The following is a 22,822-nucleotide window of genomic DNA, read 5'->3' on the forward strand; positions in this document are numbered from 1 at the left end:
TCTAACATCACCCTGCCCCCTTTCTAAAATAAAAAAAAATTCTTATTGACAGAGATGAATCAGTACATGCTTGAAATTTTCAAGAATGCAGGGTTTAAAAAGTTCTTTTTTCTTCTGTAATGGATGAGGAGTGTTTTAACTGTTCAGTGAGTCTGAGCTGAATAGTGCCTAGTAAAAAAAATTGACTTCGTGATACTAGCCCTGTAAAGAATTGTTTTGCATTTTTTTTTTTTTTGTATAGTGAAGGATGTGATATAGGCATTTTCCTCATGACAGGAGGAAGTTAAATGAGTGCTCATACCCACGGAAAAGCAGGACTGAAACCCTAATTAGACAAATGTGTAATTATACTATGAGTAGTTCACATTAAATATATTTAGAATGCTCATTTGTGTAGGCTGAGTGTGTGTATAAGTGCACATCAGTACACACATATTATATATCTATATATTTAAAAAAGGATTATGTAAATTTATATATAGATTTCTATATGAAGAAATCTCCCAGATTAGGTGAGCTGACTTTTATAGCTCAGTGGTGAAGGGAATACTGAGATTTGAGAGGTCCTGTCTTACACTGGACTTTGAGTAACCCCTCTCCGTCTTGGTTACTCACCTGTGAAGTGAGGTGAAATAAGTTGTTTACACTCTGTGGATAAACTTTGCAAAGATTTGCTTGGGGAGGTACTGGCAGAGCATCACATTAGAGCTGAGGAACAACCATATTTTTGTAAGCAACAAGTCTGTGGCCGATTTGCTGTTGGGCGTTGTGCACAGCGGTGACTACCATCACCCTAATGATTTAGCGAGAGAAGACAGAGTAAGGAAATGCAGACTGTTGGCGTTGGTACTGATAAATATTGTTCTTATTAGAGGCAGATGTGATTTTTTCCTGACCTTTTCATCCATTCTGTTCCCCCCCTTTCCATGCCCCTTTTTAGGGATTTGTGCTTGCCGTTACCGTCATCCGAGAGGCCGCGGAGGAGATCAGATGTTACATGCGCGACAAGGAAGTGAACTCGCAGATCTACAGCAAGCTCACAGCGAGAGGTCGGCGCGGCGGCTCCAGCGCGCCTGCTGCATCCTGGCGCGGCCGCCGCAGCACCGGGGGTTGCAACTCAATCAAATGCTGCTGACAGTCAGAGAAGCAGAGTTCAAGGAATGGGGAGGGGGTTATGGGCTCGCAGGCACGTGGCTTCGTGGCCACGCTGCTGCTCCTGCCACTGCAGAGGCCTCGGGGGTCGGGGTGGCTTCTCATGGATGGCTCCTCGCTGGGCTTTGCTGAGGTTTTGCTAGGGAGATGCGTAGCTAATGCAAGGGGTGTGCGTTTGAATTGCTTCAGATAACCTCAGAGCATCATCTTGGTGGCTGGAAGGACGGAAAGCAGGCAGCTGGTGCATTTACACGCACAGGAGCCTGCGTGGTGGGTTGGGAATTGCTGCAGCCAGCACCAGGCAGGGGTGAACTGCCAAGCAGCTGATGTGATGCTTCTAAACCCTGTTTGCTCTCAGCTCCGGGGTAGACCAGAACTTCTTTCCCAGTTATCCTTTCTTGGTGCATTGGGGTCGCCAAAGAAAAACTGGATCTGAATTTCCCTAGGTTGTGGATGTTTCCAGAAGGGAAATGTGTTTTCCTTCCTGCAGAGCTGTGACGTGGGAGAAGCGCTCTGTAATTTTGCATAGGTGCAGGAAGGGAGAGGCAAATACAGCAAACAGCATAGTAAGAAGAAAACAAGAATGGAGCTATAGTAGATGTGATATGTTGTTCAGGGTTTTTTTCATTTATTTTTCTTCCAGTTTTGGTAATAGTGCATGTCTTCTCCTTGCACGCGTTTTTTGCTTGTTCACCCTGTCTGTAAGAGAGACAGATGTAAGAAGGATTCCTATAAGCTACCAATTCATATTCTTTAATGGAAATAACAAATGTGTGCTTAAAGGGAGGAGGATCCACGTAGGCAGGTAATTTGCAAAAGGACTTTATTAGAAGAATTAAATCTAGGTCTGTGACATTGTCAGAAGATGGTTATGCAGAGGGAGGTTCAGCTAATGAGGGTGAAGGTGGGCTGTGTTCTGGTGCCTGGGACTGGGGACCTGGTCAGCACAGGTACCACGAGTCATAGGTAAGCACAAGTACTCTGTACCGAGGGAGCTTGTGAGTGCATGTGTTAAATTTAAGGGGACTTGCTTGACATACTGACGTGTTCCATCACTTATTGAATATGCAGTACCCGTTGAGTTTCATAGTTTTTTCTGGGTTGTACCAGGCAGGGAGCCTACATCATACAAGTCCTTTGCTAAAAGAGACTGTGATACGTTTTCACATCCTGTGTTTGTTTCTGTTAGCAGTGACTGCTGGAGTTCCTCAACAGTGCTAATATCTTCTCTTGTATTTTTTTGTATACATCATCTTTACCCCCTCTCTCCAACTGCTGAGGAGTTTGGAGACCTCGTTTGTAAGCGAGCCCAGGCTGCAGCTCAGCTGTGCCTGATCCCTGGCTCTGGCCATTGTTTACAGCTGTGCCCTACCTAACAAAGACATTTAAATTCTCGTTTGAAAAATGGAATGCTGCCTCACTATGGAGTTACTCCTAATACCATGACAATGATGGTGAGGCCAGGCTTTTGTTTTTAAAAAGGGACTGAACTGAATTTACGCAAGTTCTTTTTTTTTTTTTTTTTTAATTTCCAGTTTCTTTGCTATAAAAGTTTATACCTCTGCATTAAGGTGCAGCAAACTAGGTGTAGTAAAAATATGCTGCTTTCAACACTTGCACTTTTGAGAATAAGGCTGCTTTATAAATGTAATTGCTTAAGGCTGTATATATTTCTCATGCTGGGAATTATGAGGGAACTCCAAACTAGGGAGTTTTGAGTTTCTGAATATTAAATCCCCTTTTAATAACGTGTTCTTACTACAACACTTAAAATGCTTGGCAACCAACAAAAGCCTCATCCAAGAGGGGTGTACTACATCTATTTAAAGATATAAAAGAGTTGCCTTCTGGATTCTATTCAATGATCTATAAGGGGCCTGACCTCTCCTTTAGTTCTTTTCATATTGCTATTATGTTTCCCATGAATGATTTCCCTGCCCCCCGTCCTTTAACTTTTCTAATTTTGTGAAAGAAACCAAGGAGGATTGGCAGCTGGGCACTAGCTGAAAATCTTAAGCCACTTTATTTAACACAAATTTGGGGCGGAAACAGAAATGAGACTCTCTAGCAGAATAGTTTAGAGTAGGGAAACCACACAAAATTATTTATGCTTGTCTCTTGGTTTGGGGAGAAAAGTAATTTTCTCTTTCTCACTGAATCTCGGTACTCATGCTTTTCAGGAGAACATCTACTTTTCCACCAATTAAAACCTTAGCACCTCTGAGAGTCACCTAGGAGCAGGGAGGTACCTTGGGAGGCCACCATGGCTGGGGGATGGACGAGTGTTGGGTTTATGTTATTGTGTCTGTTAGTACAGTTAAATAAAAGCAGGCAAGCTTTCATCAGGTCAGAAGCAGCAAATACCAAAATAAGCTGATCTTAACTATTAATTTTCAGTGTAGCTGACAAAACTCCAGGTAGGGCTTGCATTGGATTGTTTATGTGCTGTTCTGGAGGTTTTTTGTTTGTTGAATAGTGTGGTTCGTGCTCCAGGATACTGGCAGAGCCCTGTACCGAAACGGGGCAGTGCAGGAGGGTGCTGATGCACAAAAGCCACCTGAAATGTTGCTATATAATTTTTTTAAAACTTCACAAGAGTTGCCCCTCTAAAGCCAGTGTTTTGGGGGAGGGGGGGTTAGGTGAGGCTTGACACTGAGCACTGCTGTCTTGAAGATTGGATATGATGGATCTAATGGAGCACTTTCTCCAAACTGTTTTTATTTCTTCAGAGCGTTTGCGCTAAGCTGCAGTTAAGGTGGCTGGAGAACGGTTTTCCCCACCTCCAACGCCAGCCTCCCAGCACAACCCCACAGATGTAAAAACATCCTTAAGTCTGAATGAAGTGAGGGAGACTTAAGCACATGCCTGTGTGCATTTTTGAATAGGGATAGAAGTAAGCCCAGACTTCAGTGCTTTCCCGAATCGGGACCTTCTTGTCCCCTTTGTGTGCGGCTCCTGGCGCCCTGTGCGGACATGGCTCTGCCGGCCAGGAGCTCTCCAGCTCCATCCATCCAGCTCCATACACCTGGCAGCCTGGCCCCCACCCCGGCTGGGGGGGTGGATTTGCACCTTGGCTCCTGTACATGAAACTTTTTTCATGGACTCTTCTTGTTAAGCTTTTTTAAGATTCACTAAGCTGCTTGCTTTGTGGGGAAAAAGGAAGAATCCTCTTTGGATCACACTGTATTTTGAATATAGTTGCTGAATTCCAAGGACTAATCGTTTTGAAGGGCAGCATGAGGCAGCGTAGACAGCAGTGTATTTTCTGTGTTCCTTTATTTTACATAACAACACCCCCCCCCCTTAAACCTCATTTCTCTTTCTACTGATACAATCCGTCTGTGCTCTAAAATGATGAAATGAGCAAACTTCTGGAAAGCATTTTTTTTTTTTTTAATAGAAAGCTCTCCATTTAAAGGACAGTTGTTTGGATTGTAATAAAAATAATCAAATTTCAATCCCCTATTCATAACCCTACAAGCCTCCTTGTGTTCAGAAGTCTGTGTGCTGACTTTTTGCTTGATAGAAAGCTAGAACTGTGCTTGCAAATTCTTGGTTTGTTTTTCTTCTCGCACAGCCCCCCTCCCTGGGTAACACTGCATAATAGAGGGAAACTCCACAGAAAGAAATGGGAAGAGACCTCCTACTGAGGGGTGCTACTTAAGATACAGATCATTGGCATTTACCAGCCATATAAAAACAATATTTTCCCAAACCCTCTGAGTCCTGCTCCACAGTTTATACAGCATAAGGCTGCAAAAGCCAAAAGTTTGGTGCAGCACGTCCAAATGACCCCCCCTTTTTTTTTTCCCCAGGTGCATTTAACTTGTTTTAATAAACCTCTGGCTTCATCTTTAATTCCAAATGAAGTGTTTTGATCTATACTTTAGTGAAGCTCTGCAGATCTATTGTGAAATCTTGACTTAAGTGCTCACATGGTAGAAAAAAAGCATCTCTTCTGGCTAATATACTTAATGCTAGAAATACTTTGCTTTACGGGGCATCCATCACACTGCAGATTTGGTGATAATTTCAAAGACCAGAGCTTAAGTTGGAACAAACTGTCTGCATTTTAGTATGTTTACCTTTTTGTCTTTAAAAAATAAATCGGGATGCAGCAAAGAATGAAACAAATACCAATCAAATTTTAAGAACAGATTTTTTCTTTTAATGAGATATCAAGACTAGTCACTTCTTAAAACTGTGTTAATTACTAACTTGTGTTCTGATAAACTTCATAAAATATAAAGTGGAATCATTGTAAATGCTAAGGAAACATGTATTTAGAGGAAGCACTTCTAGATGCATTTGTAAAAGCAGTACTTTATTTTTACAAAAATGGTTTAATAGCAGAGCAATACTGGGAAATGGAGCAGTTGCGTTATTAGCTAGTTTCTTAATCATGCATGAGAAAACATCTAATGTTTAGGAGGTAGTTTCCCCACAGAAAGAAAAAGGAATTACAGAATTCCCAAGATCAAAATAAAACTAATTCAAGTAAGTTGCTTTATGGGAGTCCAGAGTCAAAGGAAACATCTGGTCCCGCGCCTTCTTAGCAGGACATGTGGTACATACTGCAGAGATGTCATCCGTGAGAGGCCAGGAGTATGGCTGGAAAAGCAGAATTAGCTTTGCTACCTATAAAGGGCATCTCATTTATACGGGAGTTATAAAAATGTGTATTGGTTAGAAAAGTCCTCGCTTTCTTTTACCTTAAAACAGCTGAGGTTGGGAGGTTTATTGAACAAGACAAATCTGCTCCAGCTCCTTTGATTTTTCTCAGATTGGAAAAATTTTAAAGCAGATGATGCTGTTTTCAGAATAATGATTTACAAAGCCTTTTATGTGCACAATGGTAGGAAATCATCACGTTGTAGCTTTGCCCAGGTGTTAATTTTTCTTTTCCAGCCTGAATTTACATTGTTAAGAAAAGCACTACAAAAATAAGTTTCCATTCCTGAACCCTGCGTCGGTAGTGCTTCCAACCCTGACAGTCACCAAATAAATCCTTGTGATCTTTAAGAGAAATACATGAAATACGGTGTAAACAAATCCACCTCTCCTTGCAAGAGCTTTTTTGCACAGTGGTTTAGGAATTGCTGTGCCTGTGTGGGGAGAGCACACAGGGTTTTTTTTCACCCCCCCCACCCCCCCCTCCTTTGCACAGGAGCATATTCAAAAGCACTTTTTGTTGTTTTGTGAATAACCGTATTAAAAGGGGAGGAAGAGATGTTATCTGTCAGACCCTTTTAGTGTCATAGTACCTAACTTTGTATAGCCCATACAGAAGACTGCCAGGGATGCTTTTTTGGATCCTCTTGGAGTGCGGCTTTTCTTTTCAAGCCTCCGCGTAATGGACTCTTAATCCCCGGTATGCTTCCTGCCCTGGTAGAGATGTCTTTAGCCCAACATTCATTTTGTTTACCTTTTTTTTTTTTTTTTAACTAAAACTCTTACAAGGCAAACCCCAGAATCTGCGAAAGACCTATAAGATATTCGTGAAATGGGCCATGACTGCTTATAATTTGTAGGAATAATTACAGCATGTAAGGAAGTCTGCATTTATTAGCAGCAGTGATGAAGCATGTTGTTAAGCACACAGTGTGTCACCAAAGCAGCAGGCTGCCGGGAGCCCAGAATGGCTTTCATTGTTAATTTGGAGCAGAAACAGTGAAGCATATCCTGAGAAGGATGCTAATGAAGGGACTGCCAGTAGTAAAATCCTAGTGACCTTTGTGCTTTGTGCTAATTTCTATTCCCCCTCCCTTCCCCCTTCTGCTTTCCCCCTGAGCTGCTATCTGGCCAGTTAGCCTGTGAATTTCGAGGTACAGTAGGGGTGTTGTCTGTGCCGGGGTGAGCTCCACGTGCCTCCCCCACTTCCACTCAAATCACAGCAGATTAAAGAGGCTTTTGTTGAAATATAACAGACAGACACACAGAGGCAGGGTTCAAATTAACTGATTATAAATCACTAGTTCACCTGAGAAGCCAAATCTAGAGCTGGCTAATGATTTGAAATTACTAGTCAATTGTTAAATTAATCCCCTGTTTTAAAGCAACTGGGAAATGTTTGACAGCTGCAAAGAAATAAATATTTATGCGTTTTCTGTAGAACCCGTGCTCTGCAGGGCTTGGTCAGGCTGTGTCCATGGAGGGGCAAAGGAGAGGTGGTAGAGCTGAGCTGTGGCACGGAAAGAGCCTGGTTTTTAAGATGGGCCCATTGTACTTGTGGCTTCCAGGTCTTGGCTTGAGAGTTGAGCTTTAAATTTGCAGCCACCTAAGGAAAAGGAGTCGAGAGTTGATGGTTCCCTGTTGTAACTCTCCTCTTCTTGCTCTGTTGTCTGCCTGGTGCTGGAAGTATTTTTGAATTGCTGGGTTACGCAGTACAGAAAGGAGTTTACGGGCTTGTTCGGGAGTCGTCAGTAGAGTGAGCAGGGGGTCACCGCAGCCAGGGCTGAGGTCTGGAGCTCTCAGACAAGAGGCTTTCAGCCCTTTTCACAGGTTGAGCCCTACTGCTGTACCCAGTGAGAGCAGTGGGCTTGGCAGCGCTGCCCAATCCTTCTGGTAGAAACGTTACCCGTTTTCTGCGGAATAGTGAAGTGGGAGGGAGGGAGGTAAGGAGCATCACGGAGCACCCACGAGGCCTGTCCTGCTGTTGCTCTAATGCGCTGATATCTTTCCTTTGCAGGGACTGTGAAGGTGAAGAGCTCTAATATACAAGTAGGCGACCTCATCATTGTTGAAAAGGTTAGCCTTTATCTGTACCTTTTCTGTGTAAAGTACTTTTTTTGCAAGACCATAGAAAATGAGATATTCTGAAGTCGTATTTGTTTTGCGATAGGCTTAGAATGTCAAGTGTTGAACACTAGTTACCAAGTTTAATCATTTTGCAGGGTTCCCCCTCCCCTGCCACCACCCCACCAAAATAGCATCATTATCTTTACAAATGAGAGCAAATCTGTAGATACGCACCTATAACCTGATTTTTTCACTTACTTACACTACAGCAAGATAAAAAGTCTCCCTGGTCCTGTCTCTGACTGTTGGACACAGGTTAAATACCTGATACAAATGCAACATCCAGATGTTGCTTTGGGTGTAAACACCACAAGTACTGGGAGACACAGCGATCCATTTGTAGACACTGGTATGTACAGGTATATTTCCCCCTTTATGCAGGTTTATGTGTGGTGGGTTTATCTGCTGATTTTTTTGTTTTTACCCACACACTCTCTGCGCAAGCAGCTATGACCTCTAAAACCATTAGTATGAAATTATTCAATAAAAAATAAAAAAAAAGAGAAGAATGGTAGCTGTAGATTCCAGATACGTGCTTTCTTGTAGCATGGGACTTCTTGAAAGGAAACCAGCATTGGTTTAAAATTTCTTCATACTTCTAGAATTACTCAGTAGCCCTTTTGTAAACCCGGCCGTTGGTGGGTCTGGGTAGTGGGAGCTGGCACTGATTATTATTCTGCACTTGGAATTCTACAGGGAAGTGAGTTCAGGATTCAAAGCAAAATGAATACTGAGCTTCAGTTTGACAAAGAAATCCTCTTTCTCCTCCGTATCCCCTTTGCTTGTCACGGTGGGGCGGTGGAAGGCGGCTGCACACGCGTGCAGGGGTGTACGCACAATAATGGCCTTTCTTCTCCTAACAGAACCAGCGAGTCCCCGCTGACATGATCTTCCTGAGGACGTCGGAGAAGAATGGTAAACATCTGGAACCAATTGTCCAGAGAGCCATTAACCTTTCACTGGTTGTTTAGAGAAAATTATCTTTTGGAAATGTGCAAGAAATAGATAATAGTAAAATTTCAGCGAGACAGAGAATTCAGATGCTTTTATGGGCCGCCACTTCTCAGGACGTTATGCTCTGGTTTTGTTTGCTAATCAAAGAACGTAGGTGGTTCAGTCCAGGGTAAATGTATTTGGTTGCATAACAGTTTGCATTTTAGATGTAAATAGCTTTAGCTGCCATTCAGGTTGGTTTTGTTAAGTGTGGGATAACGAAATGTTTGTTCAGAAGGATTGTAAAACATAACTAATGAGAACACTTCAGATATGTTAAAGGTACAGTGCAGAGTCGCACTGTGTTCTGGACTAGTGGGAGGAAATGAATGTGTGGTGCAAGAATATCATTCTTACATTATTAATAAATGTTACTTGAAATGGGATACTGTTTCCAAAGAAAGAAGGGTGTCCTAGATGTGAAGCCATTTCATGAGTTATAGATGTACCTAGGACAGATCTGGGAAGAGCACTGACTGGTGATGAACGTCCGCAGGGTCCTGCTTCCTTCGCACTGACCAGCTGGATGGTGAGACAGACTGGAAGTTGCGGCTGCCCGTTACCTGCACTCAGAGGCTGCCAACTGCTTCTGTAAGCTGCCTTCGTACAAAACACTGCGCTTGGTAAACACGCGTCTCTGCTTCTCCCCAGAAATGGTCAGGTGCTTCAGTTAATGGCCTGTTCTGAGAAACGGGTCAGCGCGGCACTGTGCCGCACAGGGCTTGGGGCATGCTACAGATTGGCTTTGGCAAGAAAGAACTTAAGGGTAAACCAGCTCTTCCCAGCTCCAGGCAAGGTTTCAGGCTGGTGAAGCTGGGTGTCTGTGTGCCACATGGCTGTCACTGCAACGCTGTGCAGGTGGGCACCGGGCTTGGCAGCTAGGGAGTGAGCTTGCAGCAGGAGGTGCCTAATGGTAGGATGCTCCTATTTTCTTGTTCCTCTCCAGAGACCATTGCAGGGTACCAAAGGTGGTGGTACTTCTCAAATGCTTCCCTTTGTTCCTTGCAGTGCAGTATGCTCAGAGGCACAGCTCATACATTTTCATGAAATGGCTTCAGAAGCCGTGAAGTTTTCATCGCTCGCCTTTATGAAAGGAGGAGTGTCACCATGGAAGCTCTGCTGTGTGATCTGAAATAAGCATATAACCTCCATCAAACATGCTGTTCCCAAAATCTCTAGCTAAAGTAGTTTGTGTATTGTTTTGTTGTTTGGTTGGGTTTTTTATTATTTTAAAGAAAACAAGAAAAAGAAGGGGAAGTCGGAGTACCTACTTTATTCGTGTTCTATCTGTAAAAAGTGCAAGAAGTTTATTTTATACAAAGGCTTTGAAGCAGTTCTCTATGGAGTGAATAGTTCATGCATGTGTAGGAATCAGCAGTGAAAACACTGTGTAGAATTGGTGTATCTTCTTGTCACCACAGAGCTGTTCTAGTGACACTGGCATATTGTACCAAATATTGAGTGATGGGGCGTTCCTTGATTGGCTTGGAAGACTAGTCCTCCAAACATCGCTGTGAAGTAATAAGTGCCTTAGGCTGTCTTGATTATTGAGGCTGAAATTTTTTTTATGGGGCACCGACATCTAAATAACTCCCAGAAGTCCCTCAGGTATCAGTTCAAGAAATGCTCTTCGTGACGCTGGTACACCAGTTTTTGTCTTAGACAGTTGGGCTCCAGTAAGTAACACGATTCAGTAATTAACTTGTTAAGTAACTCTTGCTCAGAGTATTTTGGTAGAAACATTTGCACATTATTAACATGTGGTTGTCTAACTGTCTGCTAAACCACGACTTTTATAGGACCTACTGCAAATCCGATCCTATGTGTATGCAGAAGAGCCCAATATTGATATACATAACTTCGTGGGGACCTTCACAAGGGTGAGTCTTGCTGACATGCTGGAAATCGTGTGTGTAGTGTTTGCTGTGCAAATCTGCTGAATGCTACCGGGATGCCAAGTCTTAATTCTGAGTCAGCTGAGTTTTTGCCTTCAACTGCATGCAGCTATGTGAACTTGGTTATATCTGCACCCTGTTTCAGGGGGCAGTAGTTCAGAGCTTCTGTGAAATATCACCCTTAAAAATACATATATCTTTTGACTTGCTAGGAAGATGCATTGCCTACCTGGGGGAAAAGGTTGGTTTTTTCCTCTCTGGGATTATGAAAATTTTGAGAGCTTCATCTAATACCCTTGGGGAGCTTTCAGAAGACAGATGGTTTTGTAACAAGTAGGAGACAGTCAGAGCTCTTTAGAAGTTGTTTGCTGGTATTTGAGTTCAAAATTCTAGGGTTTGCCCTTCTATGTTTAATCTGGTTTAATAGTGCTGGCATGAAAGAGGAGTTTAAGCAGCTTGGGGAGGCAGTTCTTGTCTAAAACCTGCACAGACGTTCATTAACTTTCTCATGTGAAGGTACAATTACATAGAATTAATCTTTTGGTGCCTAAGAAGACTCGTGCTCTCTTGTTCTCTGGTGCGTACTGGGCAACTTTCCAGGCATCACTGAGCAGTCCAAACGGGTTCTCACTGACATCTTACAGTAGCAGGAGAAATGCTATTTATCCACACGAGCCAAGTGAGGGAACGTTTTTCTGCAGTCCCTGGAGAGCTCCTGACAAATCCCTTTTGCATTTCTGATTCCCAGGGCCCTTCGACAGGCAGAGGTATCTTTAATAGATTTCTCCCCCGTCCTCACCCCCCGACAGCTTTATTTCTATTCCACTGAAACGAGGCAGTCATGTTTTTAACCTAACCACAGATTTACCAGGGTGAATGAAATCCCCCAGCCTGTCCGCAGTCCTCCACAGCTCTGCCAGCATCCGTCTCCCAACACCGCTGTGTGGCTCTTGTCATCCACCGGTCTTCTGTATTACTGACAAATTTATTTATTTTTCTTTTTATTCCGTTGTAGGAGGACAGCGACCCTCCAGTAAATGAAAGTTTAAGCATAGAAAACACCCTATGGGCCAGCACGGTGATTGCGTCAGGTAAGATGGAGGCATGTGTAAATTTTTTTTGAAAAGGGAATATGTTAACAATTTTTAAAGGTCTTTTTGTGATGGAATAATAATCTCTGTCAGTTGGAGAAATTAGCAGTTGGAATGAGGTTTCCCACTTGTCCTAACACCTCTGGGGAGCTAAGCTGACATCTAATTGCCTGTTGGACATTCCTAGATGAGAAAGAATTGGAGTGGCCTTTGGGCACTTCTTTAGCATCTAGGACCAGAATAGCACTTAATTGCTCTCCACATTGACATCCTAATCTGTAACAGAAATGGTGTCAAATAGATTCTGGTAACAGAAGCTAAGATGAAAGATTTCCAGGTAAGTGCTTCCATTGAGTTTGCCTTCTATACTTTTAAAGAGGAAAAAAAAATATTCTTTGACCGATTTTGGCTTATACATATGATAAGCTCCCAAGGCCTGAGATTAATCAATGCCCTCTTGTAGAGGCTTGTCAAAGTAAAAGCCTTGTTCCTCCCCTGCCCAGCGTGCTTGCAAAGTTTGCAGGGTGGTGGCTGGAGGAGCGTGAAATTCTGTAGAACAGTTCTGGAAGAAACGTCAGATGGAGAAACTTGACGTTGTGGTACCAAGGGGTACATGGAATTAATAATAATAGGGATGAACATGGAGGGGCTTTCCTGCCTCTTGTATGGAAGCTTTAATTTGTACCAGCTCTCCAGCCATTGCAGATCTCACCCTGCCGTGGCTGAGCCTAGCACGGGGGTCGTTACAGTGGAGTCCTGCTGAAGTCAAAAGTGAATGTTTTTTTTCCCCAAAGGAGGGCACAGTGCACACTCTGCTCCGCCTGGTCACTGCTTCAGTGCTGTCTGGAAGTCCTGGATGGTCTTGGTGTCTGTATCGGGGCATGCAGTGACCTCCTCTCTACCCAAGTGACCTTATTGTTTGAATCCATCCTCCCTTCTGAATACAAACAAAGTTACTTGCAGATAGACACCTTTGAGTGCGGTTAATGGGAAGAACGCTTGCAAATATTTTCATTATTTCAAATGGTTTGTGCAGTTGAGCCTGTTTTGAATGGCCATAAAACAAAACACTCTTTTTATACATAGCAGCGTGCCTTCAAGCTTCCAGTCCTGGCAGGTTTTTCCTCTCATTTTCACTGACTTGATCAATATAATACTCAGTTTTGTTTCTCCTAGGGTAATAATAAATAGCATGTTGTAGGTTATTTCTGTTGGGGAAGTGGATATTGTTTTGCTTCTTCCGTAAGTCAAAGCTGTCAGGTTGTGGTGGTGCCATCTCACTGGGGCAGCCTTTGCTTGTAAGAGAAAGCAGAGCAATGTGACTTTCTCCATCTGCTGTAGTAGGCATGGGTCTGACTGACTATTTGTGGTTGATTTGGAGTAGCTGGGCCATCTGCTGATTTGAATTGTGATGATCTTACCACCACCTGCCATCTGGCTTCGGTGATTTGTTGTTGTTTTTTTGTTTTTTTTTTAAAGGAATGTTTCCCAGCATAATTTTAGAAACCACCTCTTTTGAATCAGTCTTAGTTAAAAATAATTCACTTGCAGTTTGTTAAAACTCTGATCATTAATGGGAGCAGGGGAATAGCAGAGTATAAAATAGCAATGTATTTGCAGTAGTGCTTTTTTTGGTGTTTTCTTACAGGCTCCTAAAACCTTCTAGTAAAAAAATCAGACTTTGGCAACAGCAGCTTTTAAACTCTTGACGGTAGATAACTTTCTTTATGGCTTTTTGTAAAGTCTTTAAGAGAAAGTTGTAGAAAACCAGTAATTTATGGTGCTAAACTGTATTATGTTTCTGCAAGAAGAAAAAGGAGAACTTTGCTCTCAGCTCTTTAGCAAGTGTGGGACATAGCATTAAAATACACTGATAAGTCTCCCAGCAGCTCCATCTGTTACAGTGAGGTAGGAGTTGGTACGATTTGCCTTTCGGTAGGAACAGCAATTAGACACATACTTAAAGTAAATTGTAGATTTTAAAATAAGGTACTTCTGTCTTTGAAAGCTGTTGAATTTCCTTGGTTTTACTCTGATTGTGGCAACCTTCACCAATAAAGAACTGTAGCCCAGAGCACGGATTTAGTTTTGACAAAAATGAAGGACCGCTATCTGGTGTAAGGCAAACTTCACCCACTCCTAAGTGGGATTCAGAGTGGTGGTAGAAAAACCAAGAAACTCTCTGTCCTTAGCAACTTTTGCTTGTCTCTCCCCCCTGTAAATAAAAGGGGGTCAGGGAAAGTCAAGAGAGCAAAGCAGCTGACTTCTCTTCCCGTGCACAGTAGCTGATGTGATGCTGCATCAAGTCCCAGCTGCACAGGCAGTGTGGTCAAAGACTACTGACTTTTTGTAGAATGTCTTCTGTTCAAAGTCTGTGTTTTCATGAGTTTTATGTTTCAGCTACTGGCTTCTTTAGTTTCTGGTTGCTATTGCTTTTGAAATTACCCTGCTAAAAATCCTTTCCAACTGTCAAGTCTTTGGATCCAACAAGTGCTTTTATAGAGGAAACAAATGGAGGTTGTTTTTCTTTAGCTGATGGCGTTCTGTTTTGTTTAGGTACTGTTGTGGGAGTTGTCCTCTGCACAGGAAGGGAACTGCGCAGTGTGATGAATACTTCAAACCCAAGAAGTAAGGTATGGTAAGGAAACAGTCTTACAATAGAACGAGCAGAAATGCATCATTTTCCAATACTTCCAAATGCTATGTGTACATACTATAGGGACAACCTCATAGGAATAATGATTCATATCTTCCAGCCTATGATTTAAGATTTCTTGTAGCAGAATCTGTTTATCCTTATTTTTTGATCCTATTATACATGTGTCTTCTCACTCGAAGAATGGTAAAACCACTGGGTTTTATATGGCTGTTATGAAATAGTCCCAGTTAGAATAGGAAAGCTAATTTTGCTGCATTCTTCTATTACAGCAAAGCTAAGACAAGGTGTGGGGATGTTGCTGTAGTCTGCAGCTTTTGGTAGCATAAATCCTCTCACACCTCTTCATGCACTGCTTAGCTTCCAAAGGATGGAAGTCTTACTTAATAAGCTGGCAACAGTATTGCTTATACATTTAAATATGTTTGTAGTGTTTTAAAAGAGAAGTTGTTGACCAGTGGGGAATGGCTCTTTGGGTATGGCAGTTCATTCCCTTTGTGAATATTGCATTGAGTTAACACGTGTCTCTCTTAATTCTTTAGATTGGTCTTTTTGATTTGGAAGTGAACTGTCTTACCAAGATCCTATTTGGGGCTCTTGTGGTGGTCTCGCTTGTCATGGTGGCCCTTCAGCACTTTGCTGGCCGTTGGTATCTCCAGATCATAAGATTTCTCCTTCTGTTCTCAAACATCATTCCCATTAGGTAAGGTGATTGCTAATTCTTCCCCGCAAAATACTGCTTGCTTTGTGTCCTCCTCCATGCTTCTGGTAGGAACAAGCACGTAAGCTCTTATCTGTTCCTCACTTGACAACTAAGCAAATCTAGAAACAGAAACCAAATTACTGTTCAAACAGAAGAATTGCTTTGTTGTTTCTGCTGAATTTGTTCAACATCCTCACCCATTCATTGACTCTAACTCAGGCTGTGGATTAGTCATTTAAAGCCCCTTCTCTCAGTGTTTGGGCTACTTGGTTCCTTTGATAAGAGCAGAGCAAAAAAATGGAAAAGGAGGGTTATTTATACAGCATGGAGTGTAATGGGACCCAACTGCCTTTTAGAGGGGACTGAAACTTTCTAATATTAAATTGCACTATCTTCATAAGTAGATTGTTACTTTTGGTGTAGGTCTGGGATTCATTTCACTTCCATTTTTAACTTGCTGTCTGCATATCAATCACTCTGTCCTTTCTTGTCTGTCTGTGTCTATTTCCCCCTTAAATTATATCCGTTGTTCTCAACACAGTTTTATCATCTGTCTCTGAATTACGGCACCACTGCAGTGCAATGCACAGCCCGCCCCATTTGCCACCCGACCACCCACTTTGAGTATACTTCTTCTGAAACACCCTCTTTGGCAGCTCAAATTCAGCATGGAAGACGTGTCCTCTCATGGCAGCATGGCAGTTCACAATGATTTTCTTCCAAAATTTGACTAGTGATACATTTTCTTTTTCCCCTTCCTCCTGCATAGTTTGCGGGTGAATCTGGACATGGGAAAAATTGTCTACAGCTGGGTGATCCGCAGAGATTCCAAAATCCCTGGGACTGTGGTTCGGTCCAGCACTATTCCTGAGCAGCTGGGGAGGATATCGTATTTGCTTACAGACAAAACAGGTATCTATGTGGAAGATACAGTTTTGAGTTGTGGTATCTTGTTGTTTCGATTTTGTTACATTTTTGGGCAGCCAGAGAGTATAATTTAAGATTTCTTTGGGCTAGAAGAAATAGGCATTTTCTGTCACTTCAACAATATGATATAATCAGGTTTTAAAGAAAAACTTTTTTTGTTGTTGTTTGTTTGTTCTGAATTCACTGTAAGTAAGGTAGAACAGGAATATTAGGCTGTTTGAAAGAAAACTTAAAATGTGCTATTAAACCAAAAGCTGAGGGTAAAAATCAAGGCAGCTTTCAGGGTTAGTTTTCAAAGCCAGGTGAAGATAGCTCACACGCAAGCAGAAGCTTACTCTGCTGCTGTCCTTATACTTTTAAAATTGAGCTTGAATTCAGAAGACCAAAGCTGTAATGAGAAGCTTGGTCTGACATAAAATCCTGGTCCCATTCAAGTTGTTTCCAGTTTTCTTTGGTTCCAACAGAACCAGAATTACACTTGCAGCTCTTGCTGGCATTGCCTTTGGGGTGAATCTCATTCTTATTTACTGGCATGGTGATGTGCACCACTACTTCCCAGGAGGATCAGCCTCAGGTTTGTTAACATTGTCTTTTTTGCTGGCCTCAGCCTTTGCTGGGAGCCTGGTGCAGTGACTGATCCAGCCTCTGGCCCAGTTTGTCTTGACCTGGGGGTACAGCAAGGGTGAGAACGTGTGCTGGGGGATAGGCTTGTTGGTTCCCACTCCATGCCTGGTGCTGCTTCTGTTACAGGAACTCTTACACAGAACGAGATGGTCTTCAAGCGACTTCACCTTGGAACGGTAGCTTATGGCCTGGACTCCATGGATGAAGTGCAGAGCCACATATTCAGTATATACACACAGGTAAAATAAAATTGCATCACGTAACTCTTTGTTCACAACACAGTTTTCCCGGTCACTGGTCTAACGGTGAATTGATATGGCAGGGATCTGCTTATTCATTATGACTTTTTAGAAAAGTCTGAAGGTCATCGGATACTTAATACATAAATATTGTTCTGATTGCTTATTACATTCGTAGATTGTTTCACATCCACCGGTCTTTACCTGCCATAGCACATGTGCGCATCTGCAAGTGTGAGTGTATGTGCCTGTGTCTTGTTACTCAGGTCTGACTGTAAAATAGCATATATCACTTGGAGTGACCACGGCATCTGCTTTGGCACAACCTTGACGCTGGGTAATGGTTAGTGGGTTAAGTTGCTGTTGGAAGTGCGGGGTGCTGGGGCAATAATGAAGGAAGAGGCACCGTCAGTACTCGGTAAGCAGGGATAGAGAGCAGTGTGCCAGTATTGCTGCTTTAGGCCTGACGGTTAAAAAAGAAAATGGTAAAAGCGGGATACTTTCACTAATGCACCCATGATCTTATGTGGTGCATAACTGACATCTGCTTTGAGAACTATCTACACCTAAAGGCGGCAGCAAAGTCGACATTTAAGTATAGAACAGGAAAATCCTGTCTGGGGAAGTCTCTCCCTTGCATTCCTCTTCTCAGTATCATGGGATGCGTCAGCATCTAAAAAGCCTTCATCTCTGTTCTTAAGACTTACATTTCAGCTTTGTATGATAACCAGGTAATGCTGTGTGCCTTGTCTGGGTCAACAAACTGTTTAGCGTGTTACCGAGGGCAAGATGCTTATACATTGAAACCTTGTATAGATACGTGCACTTCCTTTGTAGAACAAGGGACGGGGTTTTACTTAGTAACATTACTACCTTTAGGGAAAAAAAAAGTCAGCTGTCTGTGGCTGATATTCCAGCCACCCCTCTAAATGATACTTACAAAAGATTTAGGAATCATCGCTAATTATGTAGTCAGGGGAGCATTATTTTTCATTTTCTGTTAATAACCATTCTCTCAACTGCAGCTAGAAATAATTTCTTTGTGACCTACTGACAATTTTTTTTCTTTTGTAATATGTGATTCTGGAGATGCAGTCTGCAGGCATTAGTGATGGGTTACTACTCCTGTGTCATGTGTCAAGCGTTTTCCTTTCTCCGTAGTTGTGGAATTGCTTCATTCCTATGGAAAACACAGAAGTACTTTGCAAAGTGCCCGTGCTTTTCCTTGAGCCTGCACACCCCATGCAGGAACTGGGGTTTTCATGGCACATTGTCTTTGCTTTGCTCTAGAGATTTTAGACTGAAGTACGCTTTCTATACCCCCATGAACTGAAAGTGAAGCCAGCATTCTGGCCTGGGAAAAGGCACCATCTACTGTCAATGGGATCTTCATTTTTGGATTTTGTTCGTGGTGGTGAAGATGCACAGCAGGTTTTCTTGGCCTCAGTGATGCATTTGGTGGTGTAGCTCTTCCCTGCATAGACTGTCGGGCTGCAATGTGCTTTTAACTAAGCATATGGTAGTTGATAAATACCTGGTATTTTGAGTAATTATCTTTTTCACTGGCATCTGTCTCAGGTAACTTGTCACTCCTTTGGCCACCTCTCTCTTTTTCCCTCCTCTGCTTTCACAGCCTTCTTGGCATCTGGTTCTTCTCTTGGAGTTGAGACCCTTAAATGACTGAACTGTACTTAAAAAACAGACTTCAGATCCATTTTCCCTCATTTTGTACTCAAATCTCCAGAGAAAACCTGACTGTTGGTTAATTATTTGCCAAGGTATTCAATATTTGTCAAGAATGTTTGGGTGACCACCTGGTCCAGTTTGTGGCTGGTGCGTCACATCAGTCTGCACCTCTGCCAAGGGTCTGTGCTGGTTGATTTGGTTAAAACCCGTTGCAACGGTGCTGATGAACAGCAATATTAAATTTGAAGATCTTACGCATCCTAACCACAGTGTGTGGAAAAAAGCATGTGGAATTACACTGGTAAAGGTTATGTCTCATAAAACATGTATAATTACCAAGTAAGGTTCCTTATAATGAGAAGCATTTGCTGGCAATGATTCATTTTGAACTGTAGTTCTTATTCTTTGCTCTTATTTTTACCATGTTGTGGCCTTTGACCTGGAAGCGAAACTTTTGTCCTCTTGACACTAAAGGTTAACAGAGCAGGAAACTGGATCACTGTGTGTCCCTTCTTCAACCAGGATAATTTAGTAATTGTGCAATTATCCCAAGACTCCCATTCTGATACTAAAAATAGTATTAAAAATTAAATGAATGTCATTAAGGTTTTTGAGGTCCATACGAGTCATCTGTTTTCTGGTTTCAGCAATTATATTCCGTTGCACATGAAACTAATTGACTTTCAATTTTCAAAGCCACTGGTCTTTTGTGGAGCAAAAAGTGGTTTCACTGAGTCTTCTGACTTCAGTCTTTCACAAATCAGTGTTCGGTGGATCTGCGGCAAAGGGTCCTGTTCCAACAGCTTAGGTAAATGTTTTGGCACTTCACCAGTAAGAATAATAAAGAAGATGAATTATGCTGGGGTGTGTTCCCTGTGATGGTCTGAGTTAAGGTGTAGGAAGAGTGTGTCTCATTCCTGGGGGCGTAAGAGGCTGCACAGCTGCTGTATGTATGGTCTTCACTGAAGCGAAAACTTGATTTAAAACTCCCTCTTCTGCAGTAAGATTTAATTTGGCTTTCCTTTTTTCTAAGCAATCTCAGGACCCACCTGCCGTGAAGGGCCTTACCTTGGCCACCAAGGTGCGTAAAACCATGAGCAGCCGAGTGCACGAGGCGGTGAAGGCAATCGCGCTGTGCCACAACGTGACGCCGGTCTACGAGTCCAACGGGGTGACGGACCAGGCTGAAGCCGAGAGACACTACGAGGACTCCTGCAGAGTCTACCAGGCCTCCAGTCCTGATGAGGTCGGTATCTGTTTGGGTGTATAACAACATAGATACGACCTTGCTTGTGACTGAAAACAAAATCAAATAATTATTTGGTGAAAGTACTCCAGTCTAGTGAAGGGGATAATATTTTAATGCATTTATTGCACCGATAACCCATCAACGGAGTGTAAGTGCCCTCTCAGCTGATAGGGTTCAGCCAAATCTGCCTGAAGCTACAGAGCCACGTGGTGGCTGAGATCTGGCTGTTTTATCAGCCCCTGCATCGCAGGGTTTTGCTTGTGTTTCTGCACCTTTTGTCCAAGGTATATTTTGCACTTCAATGCCACGAGTCCCTTTGACCACACTGGTCAGTCGTAGGCAATCTGGTCTTGTTTGGTGTGTGGGGGGGTGAATTGTGGGTGGGGGTTAGAGCACCCCCGTAAGTCAGCCTGTCCCTGATCTGCAAGGTGTTCGAACTTCCAGACCAAGTGAAAAGTTGTAAATCACACTGGGTAGTACTGCTAACCCTGGGCATGTCCCCTCCATGCAGGACAGACCCAGAGCCCCGATTAGCTCTGCCGAGGGAGCGAATTGCACAAGAGTTTGGCTGGGAGCAAAGCTGTGCCCTGCCGGTCCTCTGCCAGCACCCAGCCCGCCAGGGCTACGCGGGGTGGTGAACTAGAGAGAAACTTTATGGCTCCCTGGAGACCTGCTCGAGACTTTTCCTGAACACTTGAGAGAGCAGGTTTAAAACAGGACTTACGATTAAAGTGCTCTTTGCCACCCTCTGCAAAATTTGTAAAATCTAGTTGCGGTGTTGGTTCCTTCTGTGACAAAGACGGGAGGAATAAAATATGGTTTTATGTATTGGCTACACTTCTTGGATACACCTTTTTTGGTGCAACCAAGGTAAAACAATTTGTTTTCTATTGATTTGTACAATTATACTTGCTCGGTGCCATTGAAAGAGTCTGGAGTTTGAAACTTCCCATAAGAATCATAAGAATCCTGTTAACAGTATGAGATCATATCGCCCATTTGACTACATTTGAAGGGTTCTTTCATTTATTGCCCCAAATAAAACAGATTTGCCTCTCATAATAACCTTTTCACCTTTGACATCAGAAGAGAAGCTGGCTTTCCTCATTGTTAGAGGTGAGAAGTTGTTTGCATAGAAATCAATTTATTTGTTAGAAGCCCAGCTGTGTGAGGATTTGGAGGTTGTTGCATCTCTTACTGAACGACTGGCACACAGAATGAGTTTCCATATTTAATGTACATTCAAAATATTCCCTATAGAGTTTTTCTTCCAAAGTTAGGCAATTCATTCACTTTGTGTAATGTGGTCTTGTCTGTACTATACAAAAGCTGCATCTCTGCTCCCCTCTGCCCCTCCCCCCCCCCCCCCCCCCCCCAGCACTGATGTGCCTACAGTGACAACAAGCACTTACACTGGTGAGCAGTGTGCTGTGTCCTCTCCCACCACATCATCTAGGTCACTGCTTTCCTTACCTGCTTTTCTCCTCTAATGTGTTGCTCTCCCCTGTAAAGACAGCTTACAGAAAGCAACTGCCTTTGAATTGAAATGAGTTCTGAATGATTTCCAGATGGTAATTTTTGTGATCTGTGTTTAAGTTGGGGTTTGGTTCATGTTGGTTTTTTGGTTTTTTTTTTCTTCCTAAAGCATTTAATGGCTATTTTTGCACAGATCCTCTGTGAATTTACACATATACTGTGGTATATAGTGAAATCAGTGATTTTTCTTTCCCTTTTTCACTTTATACTGTTCTGTCTTTAAAATATTTATGCAGCAATTTGCCTCAAATACCCAAGGGATTATTGTTTGTTTCGCTGTAGCACGATAACTAATCCTTCCAAGATTATTGTTTAAATTCTTTTTTCCTTTCTTGTCGTGTCTTAAGTAGAGAATTACAGCGGGTTCAGAAATCAGATATGCTTTGCTGCACGGAGGAAATCTTGTCTGTAGGTCTTAGATATACAAATATTGTTTAGACGTGCTCTGTGTATGTCATACTAGATGGTACAAAATGCACGATCAGCACAAGTCGAGTCCTTGAGAGGAGCGATGCTGTTAAATAACATTCCCTGTAGGGGAATGGCTTTGGACTCCTGTTAAAGCCAGCCTTTGAAATTCTATATCAATAAAATATTGCCATGGCAGGGAAGGTCAGTTTATGAAATGAGTACAAAAACTTGTATTCTCTTTACTTTAACAGCAAGGGTAATTTCTACCAGTTGGCATAGGATTCATTTCCTGTAACAGAAAGCAGGATTTCCTAAATTTGTTTCCTGTGCGCACTGCCATTTAGAAGTCTTGAAGTATCTTTATTCAGATATCGGTTACAGCCTTGGGGCTCTGCAAGCCAGTTGTCAGTTGTAGCCTTACAGTAACTAACAGGGGAAATGAAATAGATATAATCTGATCAGAGATAAGAGTGCCTGGGATTCCTGGGCAAACAGTCTTTAACCCCGACAACCCGCTGCAGCTGCCAGGACATGAAAGGGTGCACCGATCAATTGGTTTCTGCCTGTTGTCTGTCTGCCTAGGCAACCCTAAATGGGACGTTTGTAGAGCAACTCATGGCACAGAAGGATCAATTTGTCTCTTTAGAATGAAATTTATTAGTCGATATAAACTTCAGTGGCGGCTTGGGTAATTTAATTGTCGGAAAGAGCAAAGTTTGGGGGATGGCGTGCTGAGCTGCAGTGGCTGCCGTGCTCGCGAACGCGCAGATGTGTATCTGACTTGGCCTGCACGGAGCGGCAAAATCCTGGAGTGCGCTCAGGGACTTTATTGATTTCCCCCTCATCAGTGAGCATGGGCTCC

General features: G+C 42.7%; 1 protein-coding gene across 1 annotated transcript in view; it reads left to right on the forward strand.

Annotated features, from left to right (window-relative positions):
- Positions 1–22,822, forward strand: part of ATP9A (ATPase phospholipid transporting 9A (putative)) — a 63,636-nt gene that overhangs the window by 14,147 nt on the left and 26,667 nt on the right. Inside the window, exons 4-14 of the mRNA XM_040608540.1 lie at positions 941–1,049; positions 7,841–7,899; positions 8,814–8,865; positions 9,440–9,534; positions 10,743–10,823; positions 11,854–11,929; positions 14,486–14,562; positions 15,128–15,288; positions 16,058–16,200; positions 16,966–17,078; positions 19,798–20,010. Of these exons, the coding sequence (XP_040464474.1) occupies positions 941–1,049; positions 7,841–7,899; positions 8,814–8,865; positions 9,440–9,534; positions 10,743–10,823; positions 11,854–11,929; positions 14,486–14,562; positions 15,128–15,288; positions 16,058–16,200; positions 16,966–17,078; positions 19,798–20,010 (1,179 nt within the window). The remainder of the gene's footprint in view (positions 1–940; positions 1,050–7,840; positions 7,900–8,813; positions 8,866–9,439; positions 9,535–10,742; positions 10,824–11,853; positions 11,930–14,485; positions 14,563–15,127; positions 15,289–16,057; positions 16,201–16,965; positions 17,079–19,797; positions 20,011–22,822) is intronic.

This window comes from Falco naumanni, chromosome 10, assembly GCF_017639655.2.
Source record: "Falco naumanni isolate bFalNau1 chromosome 10, bFalNau1.pat, whole genome shotgun sequence".
Lineage (NCBI taxonomy): Eukaryota > Metazoa > Chordata > Aves > Falconiformes > Falconidae > Falco > Falco naumanni.